Genomic DNA, 11809 nt, shown 5'->3' on the forward strand with positions numbered 1-11809 from the left:
TTAATAGGTCACATGACTGCATCACATGACTAAAACGTGTCATTGTTATCATTAGTGTAGACGTAGCCTAAGTCCTTGTTCTTATTTCTCTGCCTCACACACCTGATTTCATCTGAGCTCATCCTTTCACAGATCAAACAGGATCAGTTAGAGGTCAGAGGTCAACCACAGCAGGTTTAATGTGGCGTTTTTCTGTCTCTGTAGGGCTCTGAACTGTGAGGAGAGTTCAGCATATCCACAGGATCTTTCTGTTATCTGGATTCACACTAACATCATCAGTCAGGAGAAAAACAATCACACGAACCTGATTAGCAACTCACTAAGTTAACCCTGGATTTTCCCCGGTGATGGCAACATCTGACCAACCACAGCCGTGGATTAGTGTACAGACAGCAGAGCGGCAGATGTTACAAAGGAAGATAAAATTACAATATCAGAAAAGTATGAAGAGGTTAAACACACAATGAAGACTGAAAGTAAAAACCCTGCTGTAGACAGAGCAGCTGTGAGTGCTTTAAATGTTTATGCCAGTAAGATGGGAGAAGAGCTGATATATCAATAAAGTTGAACCTGTTTGAAGCCTGGGATGAAAGCTGTGTAAGTTAACGGGCTCATCAATATCACATCTTAGATCAGATTAGTTGAAACTTTATTAATCCCTCGGGTGGGTTTAGGGGCGATTCTAGGATCAGAGCTTTGGATGGAGAGCTGCCCATCCAGTCAAGGTGAACTTTACTCGTCACGATGAGACGTCTTCCCCGTCTCTGTCAGTCCCTGCATCCTTAAATGTCTCCAGTTGTCCCGAGTTCTCTCTGACTGTCTCCTTGGTGCATTTAAACCCCTGTTCCTCTCTGTCCTCGTCCTCTGTTGTCTTCGTCTCCGTTATCAGTCATCATAATTTTACCCTCTCTGTGCAAGTCTGCAAATTTCTTTATTAAATCATAAGATTTAATAATCCTGATAATAATGACTTGCAGTAGTCAAAAGTGTTGATATTAAAACCTAAGAATTTCAGGAAGTTTGTTTTACAAATAAAGCTCTGTGGTCTCTGTAGTTCCATCTTCTATAGACAGATGAACATCTATAGTCTCCAACCGTTAACCTCTCTGCTCTGTGTTGTTTTGTCTTTTAGATCAAAAAAACACCACGGAGGACACACAGAGAATGGATCTCTAGTCCTACTTGTTGGTCTGTCAATTTTTGCTGTGCTTCTTGTTACTGATTTTGTTGTTTTTCTGATCTACAGAAAACATAAAAAGAAGCAGAATCAGGATTCATAGCAGCCTCCTGTTGAATTGCAGGCTGTTTGAAATGTCTCAGAGTTTTTCTCCTGCTGCTGTTCAGACTGTTCAGACACGCAGTCAATCATTAGCTGGCTTGACAAACCTACATTAAATCTCCAGCTGCAGATGGTTTCAGAAAGGTTATCGATGTCTGTTCAGCTTTCTGCTCAGACTCCTGTCTGCATTCACATTAAACTTGTTTTGCAAGTCATGTGACCCTTCTTCCACACAATAACAGTTGTTATCTGTCACGGTTCTGGGTCAGGTTGACCCAGTATTTTGAGTTGTTATGTTTTGGTGTGTTTTTGCATTTTGGATTCTTTTCTTATGATGATGATGATGAATCTATGTTTCAGTTATTCTTGTTTAGGGATTAGTTTGTAGATTTTGTGTTCTCATGTTTTTTGCAGGTTTAGTTCAAGTTCCATGTGTCATTTTCTGTCTGTCTCTCAGTGTCGAGTCTGCGTCTTTGTGTGATGGTTTCTTGTTCCTGTTTTATTGTGAAGGTCTGCGTCTCATGTGAGTGTTCAGTTTTACCTCTTGTCTCGTCTCGTTGATTACTCCCAGCTGTGTTCCCCACCTGTGTGTAATCTCCCTGTTTCTCTGTGTGCATTTAAGTCGCGTCTTCTGTCTTGTAGTTGCTGGTCCGTCTGTGTATCCACTATGTCTCACCTGTGTGTTCTCCCTGCTGGCCGTTGTCCTCATTCAGGTTCGTGCTCTGTAGTTTAGTTGTTTCCAGTCTAGTTTAGTTCATGCTCCATTTGCTGTTTGTCTATATTTATTTCATATTTAATAAACCACCTTCACACCTTTACAAGTGCCTGCGTTTGGATCCTCCTGTATTATTTCCACACGGCTCACTCTACTCGCCGTGACATTATCAGATGGTGATGAGAAATATTTTAACCACTTAGCACACTCTCTGTGCTGCTGTTTATTTCTAAGGTGACGGCTGCACATTAGAGCTGTGGATCTTTACACTGGACCCCTTTAAACATTAAACTTTATGTCCCACAGCCTGATAACAGAGATGTGTAAATCACTTCAGTTTGTCTCAGGTGAAATTAGTTTTATTGATCGAACAGCTTTACCTGGTGTCTGTTCTGTGTTCTAGTAACTGCAATTTTTGTGTGTATGAGACTTGACAGCAGATTAGAATAAAGTACAGCAACATTTATACATTCTCCAAATAACATATGCACATGTCCATAACATTAAAACCAGAGATGGGCAGTAACGCGTTACTGTAATCCGATTACTTTTTTCAAGTAACAAGTAAAGTGCCAGTGGATTACTATTGCAAAAACGGTAATTAGATTACCGTTACTTTCCCGTAGGAACGCTGCGTTACTGCGTTACTAAAACCGTGATTTTTTTTTTTTTGCGAGAATGTCTCATGACAGTGACGTAAGCGAGTGCGACGTTCGTGACAACAGCTGTGTGCAGATCAACAATGGATCATATATCGAGTGCGGAGAGAGTATGAGCGTGCAGCGTTTAAAGCGTGGAAGTACTGACCTTACTTTGAGTTTGATTCCATAAAAAGTGACAAAAACATTAGTGTCCGTTGTGCGTGGGAAGAAAACTTCTTTTTACAGCCAAAAAACCCCTAAACTTCCAAACAAGCACCGAGTAGCTACGACGTAATGGGAAACTCACAGAGAAACTCACGGCTTCTTCCACTGACCGCTGCACACCTGCACCAGGGTAAACCTCAGCCTACCCCACTCCTGCTTTACAGGTGAAAATAGAGCAACAGGACCGCTAGTCTTTGACTTTATTTATTTTCTGCTGTGTTTTACTTGCATCTATTTGAAAGACTGAGTGTAAACACAAAAAAACATTATTTTATGTGCTGGAATGTGCAGAAAATAGGTTTAAATATTAAACAAATTTCTTCCAGTCAGAGAATGTTGCATATAATTACATTTTTGCTTGATGCATAAAGTTAAAAGATTAAAACTAATAAAACAAGTTTTAAAAAGAGACTTTTCCATTTGATTACATTTTGTATGATGGATTATGCAGAAAAAGTAGAATTGGGCTGAAAGATCTATCAATTTATCACCTATTCAGGTTGTAAATCCTGTTTTTAAAAAGTAACTAATTAACTAAGTAAGTAATTAATTACTTTTGAAAATAAGTATTCAGTAAAGAAACTGGATTATTTTTTGGGGGAAGTAATCAGTAATTAGTTACTGATTACTTTTTTCAAGTAACTTGACCAACACTGATTAAAACCCACAGTTGGAGCTTTGTTTAGTGCTTAGTGTTGTCTAGTGTACGGCTTAACAACTCGCTCGTAGCAGAGAATCTCTGTCATGCTTAAAACCTGCTGCACATAAAAGAATCAGTGCAGTAGATGAACTTATGATTGTTGCTCTTTATCTGTACATGTTGGTGGTTGGTTAACTTGGACGTTTGAGTCCAGAACAGTTCTGTTTGGTAACAATAAAGTCCATCGAATAAATAAGTGTTCAGATGGTGGTGATTTTTTTTTTTACATTACTGTTACTGTAATCACATTACTGTTACTGTAATCACATTACTGTCATTTTATTATTGACCAAATATTAAAGAAATGTTGATGACCTGTTTATATCCATGTTAGTCTTTTAAGTCCAACATCTCCCTCTAGTGGCCATAAATAAACCATGTGGGAGGAAATACATTTATTCATTAACCAAACTACAAGATGTTGACACAAGGGGACAATTGATGTCTCCATTAAACAGATGGATAATTGTTGGCATTCCTGGAGTGGCTTCATCTCAGGAGGTAGAGCAGATCATCCACTAATTATAAAGCTTGTGAACGGATCCCTTGATGCTCCAGTCTGCATGCCAAATATCCTTGGACAACATACAAAACCTAAGTTTTTGTCTGATGCATCCATCAGTTTGGATGTTAGACAGAAAGCACTTAAGAGAGTAAAATTGTGGCATATAAGTACATATAAATATTTACCACAAAAACTCAAATTATGTTGAAAAACTACTCAATGATACATTTTTTAGCTTTTCTAGATAAAAGCTTCATGTTTGAATGTTTTTTTTTTAAGTTGTCTTTTCACAAAGAAAAAACGTAGCCCTCCACCTCTGTGTTTGAACCAATAGAAAAGCTGGTGCTCAGAGGAAGACGGCTTTACTTGGCACTGGACTGGATGATGCCATCATTCACCTCCTACATCGTTCCCTCTCTCACCTGGAGACCGCTGGGAGCACTGTGAGAATCATGGTCTTTGATTTCTCCAGTGCCTTTAACACCAATCTTCCCACAGTCCTGAAGGACAAGCAGGAGAACTCAGGAGTGGACCATCAACGCACTACCTTGATTCTGGACCACCTCACCGACCGACCACAGTATGTGAGAACTTAGGGATGTATGGCGGACAGGGTCGTCTGCAGTACGGGGGCCCCACAGGGAACGGCTCTGGCTCCGTTCCTCTTCACCATCTACACTGCAAACTCCACCCAGTGCTTCCTGCAGTAGTCCTCTGATGACTCTGCAATAGTCGGCCTCGTCACTGATGGGGACGACAAGGAGTAAGAAACACGTTGATGGCCTATAAGTGAAAGTGAAAACGTGATAAACAAATAATAAAATTAATAAATAATAAATAATTATATTTTTTTGATAAGTGAAGTTCACTGAACTGAAAGGAAAATTTGGTTTGATGATGGTTGACATGTTTTCCACATAGAAGTTTTTCCTCTAGTAAGGAGATACAGGTGCAGCAGAGCATTGCTGGAAGAAATGATCCCAAGGGTGGAATCTCCTGAGAAATCTTCAGAGACCCAGCGAGAAGTAGGGACCATAGCTGACAGCACAGGCAGGGGTTGAGGTCAAAGGTCATGCTGTTTGGGGACCTACTGGTCATCATGAGAAGATTCTGGAACCACAGCAATGACCATAAAGCTGCATTGGATGGAGAGCTGTGCCACGGGGCTTTCCAGAGGTAATCACGAGGAGATTGTGGACAACAGATGGAGATCTGAAGGATGAGGGGAGCGTTCCAAGCTCCAATCGACAGTGCAGAGAGGAAGTTCAAGGATGGCATCATTATTCTATTAGAGCGATTAGAACATGCTGTAGGTATTACAGGTATTGCACTGCAGTGGTTTGTATCATATCTATCTAATAGACTCCAATTTGTGCATGTAAATGGAGAGTCCTCTTCACACACTGAGGTTAATTATGGAGTTCCACAGGGTTCAGTGCTAGGACCAATTCTGTTTACATTATACATGCTTCCCCTAGGCAGCATCATTAGAAGACATAGCATACATTTTCACTGCTATGCAGATGACACCCAGCTCTATCTGTCCATGAAGCCAGATAACACACACCAATTAGTTAAACTGCAGGAATGTCTTAAAGACATAAAGACTTGGATGGCCACTAACTTTCTGCTTCTTAACTCAGATAAAACTGAGGTCATTGTACTCGGCGCTGAAAAGCTTAGAAATATGGTATCTAACCAGATTCTTACTCTGGATGGCATTACCTTGGCCTCCAGTAACACTGTGAGGAACCTTGGAGTCATTCTTGACCAGGATATGTCCTTCAACGCACATATTAAACAAATATGTAAGACTGCGTTCTTCCATTTGCGCAACATCTCTAAAATTAGAAATATCCTGTCTCAGAGTGACGCTGAAAAACTAGTTCATGCATTTATTACTTCCAGGCTGGACTACAGCAATTCATTATTATCAGGATGTCCAAAAAACTCACTGAAAAGCCTTCAGTTAATCCAAAATGCTGCAGCAAGAGTACTGACAGGGACTAGAAAGAGAGAGCATATTTCTCCTGTTTTGGCTTCCCTTCATTGGCTTCCTGTTAAATCCAGAATTGAATTCAAAATCCTGCTCCTCACATACAAGGTCTTAAATAATCAGGCCCCATCTTATCTTAATGACCTTGTAGTACCATATCACCCTATTAGAGCACTTCGCTCTCGCTCTGCAGGCCTACTTGTTGTTCCTAGAGTATTTAAAAGTAGAATGGGAGGCAGAGCCTTCAGTTTTCAGGCCCCTCTTCTGTGGAACCAGCTTCCAGTTTGGATTCGGGAGACAGACACTATCTCTACTTTTAAGATTAGGCTTAAAACTTTCCTTTTTGCTAAAGCATATAGTTAGGGCTGGACCAGGTGACCCTGAATCCTCCCTTAGTTATGCTGCAATAGATGTAGGCTGCCGGGGGATTCCCATGATGCATTGAGTTTTTCCTTTCCAGTCACCTTTCTCACTCACTATGTATTAACAGACCTCTCTGCATTGAATCGTATCTGTTATTAATCTCTGTCTCTCTTCCACAGCATGTCTTTATCCTGTCTTCCTTCTCTCACCCCAACCGGTCGCAGCAGATGGCCGCCCCTCCCTGAGCCTGGTTCTGCCGGAGGTTTTGTCCTGTTAAAAGGGAGTTTTTCCTTCCCACTGTCGCCAAAGTGCTTGCTCATAGGGGGTCATATGATTGTTGGGCTTTTCTCTGTATCTATGAAGCGCCTTGAGGCGACATTTGTTGTGATTTGGCGCTATATAAATAAAATTGAATTGAAATTGAAAATTGAATTATTCTGTGAACAGAAACCAGAAGCTATGGTGGTGACGGGGAATGACTGACAGCAATTTCCTATGAACATCACCTAATGCTGTGTCACTGTGCTATGCATACTTTGACACTCTGAAGAGGGTCTTCCTTTGTGTCATTGTTGTTGTCATTTGCATCATGAACAAGACTGCTGAAGTGACTCAACAGGTGGGGTTATAACAGCAGTAAAATAATTGAATCCAATACCCTTTCCAAAAAAGGTTTTCTGCAGAGACGAAAGGACAATAGAGGAGTCATAAGTATCCCCCCACAGGAAGAATGCATGAAATGAGGTGATGAGGGTTGATAGAGGCCATAAAACAGGAGTGCTGACAAAGGCCTGCAGCCTTGAAGATAACTGAAAGCCACATTGACAAACAGCAAAACTAACTGGTATGTTTGTTATACCCATGTCTGCATACATTTGGACTCTGGTCATATGGACAGTGATAGAAACAACTGGAAGAGACATTTATGAAGCTCTGAGGAACTCAAACCACTCTGCATGTGTGATTTACACACCTGGAGGAGATGCACCACAAAGCTGGAATGATTTTGCAAATGTTAATTTCTATGTTTGACTATTAACATTCATTTGCTTACTTGGAGGGAACGATGCTCGTCACAGTTCTCTCCCTCATGCACGAGCAACACAAAGAGCTCTGGTGACTTGCGTCTTGTTTTTGCCATTGTAGTAGAATTGTCTTGGCGTTCCAGCAATAGGTCTGTGCTAGATGAACGTATCAGCAACCTTCAAACACGTGTGGAGAATTCATTATTTCTTTGAAAGATTTTTTACTAAATAAAAGAAAAAAGAAAGTAAGAGAAAGAGATGTCAGAGATGAGTGTCAGTAACACAAAAGTAACACTCAGTGTCATGCAGTGACTTTTACACAACCAGATCACATGAACCAACTCACACTAAAACATGCATTTTGCTGCACTCTTTACACTTATTTCTTTTCTTTCTGCTCTTTTATATATTTTGTAAAACCACAAAAAATATTTTATATCAGCAGCAATTTCTCTCAAACTGCTGCATCACAGCTTTCATGCTCTGACCTGCATGTGAAATGAGAGAAAAGCTCTTTATTAGTAACTTTTACAACTTCTGGCAGGTTAATGTCTGAACTTTGGAGTGAAACACACCCTTAGTTACAGGAAATAACACCACTGTCTGTAACTAAGTGAATCCACCTGAACACCACCTGTGTGTGTGTGACTGCATTACACTCCCACTGCTGGGAACCTGAACAAGAACCAGAACAAAGTCTGAAATAGAAGCTGACAAACAGCTGCACCACCGAGTGACACTTTATTTTATAAACTTCACAACAGGTTTCATGTTGTGACCTGTGGAGGTGAAAAGACACAAAACCTGTTTGACAGTTTTTGAGCTGCAGGCAGGATTGAAACACACCTTAGTTAAAAGTCAAACAGCAACATTTGTCTCCTCCCCTCACGTCACTCAAATGTGACAAACCAGGAAACAGGAAGTTCTTCGTCCTCAGTAAAGAGAGACGCACAGACGATCAGACTGAGCTCAGACCAAACTAGCAGCTTCCTCTGAGTGAGTCCAGCTACAGGAGAGAAAAGTGGAAAACTCCAACACTGCTGCTTCAAGCTGCTGACGCTCCACACACTGAAGGTGAGTTTGAGCAAAAACACGACTCAAAGGAAGTTTCAGTGAAGGTGGTAGAGGAGGGAGGGGAGCCAGGACTGACTGTACTTCCTGTCTGCTGTTTTCAGCTTCACTCACAGACTCAATGGCTTCCAGATCAGAGGAGGATCTCTGCTGTCCGGTCTGTCAGGAGGTCTTCAGAGATCCTGTTCTTCTGTCATGTAGCCACAGCTTCTGTAAAGACTGTCTGAAGAGATGGTGGAGAGAGAGACCAACACACGAGTGTCCAGTTTGTAAGAAATTATCACTTTATGATCCACCTTTAAATCTGGCTTTGAAGAACCTGTGTGAGTCGTTCTTACAGGAGAGAGATCAGAGGGCTTCAGAGGCTCTCTGCAGTCTGCACTCTGAGAAACTCAAACTCTTCTGTCTGGACCATCAGCAGCCAGTGTGTCACATCTGCAGAGACTCAGAAAAACACACCAATCACAGATTCAGACCCATCGATGAAGCTGCACAACAACACAAGAAGGAACTTCAGGAAACTCTGGAGCCCTTAAAGAAGAAGTTAAAGGTTTGTGAAGAAGTTCAAGTGAAGTTTGATCAAACAGCAGAACACATTAAGGTCCAGGCCCGACACACAGAGAGGCAGATTAAGGAGCAGTTTAAGAAGCTTCAGCAGTTTCTAGCAGAGGAAGAGGAGGCCAGGCTGGCTGCACTGAGGGAGGAAGAGGAGCAGAAGAGTGGAATGATGAAGGAGAAGATGGAGGCTCTGAGCAGAGAGATAGCAGCTCTTTCAGACACAGTCAGAGCCACAGAGGAGGAGCTGAGAGCTGAAGACGTCTCATTCCTGCACAACTACAAGGCTGCAGTGGAAAGAGTCCAGCGCTGCCCCCTGCTGGATGATCCACAGCTGCCCTCAGGAGCTCTGATAGACCAGGCCAAACACCTGGGCAACCTGACCTTCAACATCTGGAACAACATGAAGGACATGGTCTCCTACACTCCTCTCATTCTGGACCCAAACACTGCTCATCCACAACTCATCCTGTCTGAAGATCTGACCAGTGTGAGACGAGGAGGAGAGAGGCAGCAGCTTCCTGATAATCCAGAGAGGATTGATTTTCACTTTTCTGTCCTGGGCTCTGAGGGCTTTAACTCAGGGACTCACAGCTGGGATGTTGATGTTGGAGACAGTACATGGTGGACACTGGGTGTGTTAGCAGAGTCTGTGCAGAGGAAGGGATTCATAAAGTCTGGATTATGGACAATATGGCTCAATAGAGGTAAATACTCAGCATACTCACCATCAGATCCTGTCACTGCTCTCTCAGTCCAGAAGAAGTTCCAGAGGATCAGAGTGAATCTGGACTGGAACAGAGGAAAGCTGTCGTTCTCTGATCCTGATACTAACACACACATACACACCTTCACACACACTTTCACTCACAGGATGTTTCCATATATTCAGACTGTTGTTGGTAAAGTGAAGGTGTGTCCGTTGAAGGTCTCAGTGTCAGTGCAGCAGATGAGTTGAGGATGATGATATTTCTAATGTTGTTTCCTGTCAGTGAATTGAAGCTGTTAAACTGCAGCTGTCCTCCTGCTGCCTCGTTGTTCCAAAGCTCTTTGTTTCTCTTTTAGTTCTCACTGTTTCTTTCTGTTTCTGCTGTCCACCTTTTCACATGGAAAATCATTTCACTGTTTCTCACTGAATGACTCCCCAAACTAGATTTGAAATTCTATCAAGTTTCTAATCATTACAAGTGATTCATGTTTCTATTTGATGTGTAAATGGAGATGATTTCGTTTGCTGGGATATGGACTGACATGTGTTGAATGGGAGGAGCAGTTTGTTGTTGTCTTCTTGTCTGTTTATGACAACAATAAATCTATTGTTGAAACAATGATTCATGTTTAACTCCATATATGAAATGTTTCTGATCTTTGAATTCTGTTTGATTAAAGACTTTCTTCATGACACAAATGAGATTTCAGTGTATTAATAGAACTAAATAAGCTCAGAGTTGAAAGGCTGGAGTATTATGTACGTGCTTCACTGTCAGGATCTTCAGGGGGATTCAAAGGGAAACATCAAACATCAAAGATTTAAAAAATAATAAAGATAATAAACACACAGGTCAAAGGTCAGAGTCACAGGAATTAGGAAACAGTTCAGTTTCTTCCGTTTGAAATGTTTCAGTTTCGTTGCTTGATCAGTTCACACTTCTCTCTGTGAACGACTTCAGTGCTTCGTCCATGACTCCTGAAGGTAAAGGGCCCAAAGAGCCAATCAGCAGCTCTGAAACAGGAAATATGACTCATGGAGAAGTTCACAACAGTTTCAGCTGCCAATTGTACTCATCACCATGGAGACTGATGCATCAAATCTAAATAAAGGCTGGATGGAGGCAGAGTGAGTGTTGTAGATGCTGCATTTTGAAGCCTCAGTGTTTAAATTGTGTCCACAGCCACGTAGACAGAGTGGGTGGATTTGCTTCTAGAAGGACTTTGTTGCAGCTCTACAGCAGGTATTTGTTGTTGGATGACATCACATTCAGCAGTGCTGTGACTGAGCCATAAATGTCAGGGCTCAGACGAGGCCCACACATGCGTGTTTGTCGGTACACACAGTTAAGATATGGAACATGTGAACATGAGACATATGAAGAGACTGAACAGATAAAACGTCCTTTATATCCATCAGTGACTTGATGGAGCTTCTTGCTGCAGTGTGTTTGGGTTTGGCTGATAACACTGGTCCTGCATGTTTCCTTCATGCTCTGTGGTAAAAGTGCATCAGTCTGCAGCTCTGTGGTCGTCCTTCTTCTTTTTCTCAGAAACTTCCTGATTTCTTTGTTCTCACTGTTTTGCAGAGGTGTTAAGATTAAAAATAAAAACTGTGAAAAGTTGCTGCTATTTATAAATTTATAAAAAGACACCATTTAATGCTTTTAATAAGCTTAAAAGAACAGAATGAAATGTCTCCATCGCTGTAGTGTAATAATATCACAGCACTGTTGCAGTAATTTTAATGTGTTTATTGCACAGAGACTGATTCAGCTGTGGTCTACTCAGCAGTGAGAACTGAAGACGTCCGTTATGGACAAACAACCATCAGAACAAGGAGGCCCAGGTACAGCTGCTCTTTATCTTTGACTGTGGACAGAGACAAGCTAGCTGCTCCCCCTGTTTACAGCCATCATGCTAAGCTAAGCTAACCAAACCATATTGTGACTCAAGCCCAGAGCTCAGACTTCAAAGACATCAAACATCTCATCTTTCTGTCAAAACACAAAACAAAAAGATTCCT

The 11809-nt window shown here is 41.5% G+C and overlaps 1 protein-coding gene across 1 annotated transcript; it reads left to right on the plus strand.

The window, feature by feature from the left end:
• Positions 1-8641: 8641 nt before the first annotated feature.
• LOC148103376 (nuclear factor 7, ovary-like) lies at positions 8642-10033 on the plus strand. The gene has a single exon (XM_087839120.1). It carries the CDS (start codon positions 8642-8644, stop codon positions 10031-10033), a length of 1392 nt encoding a protein of 463 aa, XP_087695246.1.
• Positions 10034-11809: the final 1776 nt, after the last annotated feature.

Source organism: Neolamprologus brichardi, chromosome 3 (assembly GCF_056152115.1).
Source record: "Neolamprologus brichardi isolate AB-2024 chromosome 3, ASM5615211v1, whole genome shotgun sequence".
In the NCBI taxonomy this organism is placed as follows: domain Eukaryota; kingdom Metazoa; phylum Chordata; class Actinopteri; order Cichliformes; family Cichlidae; genus Neolamprologus; species Neolamprologus brichardi.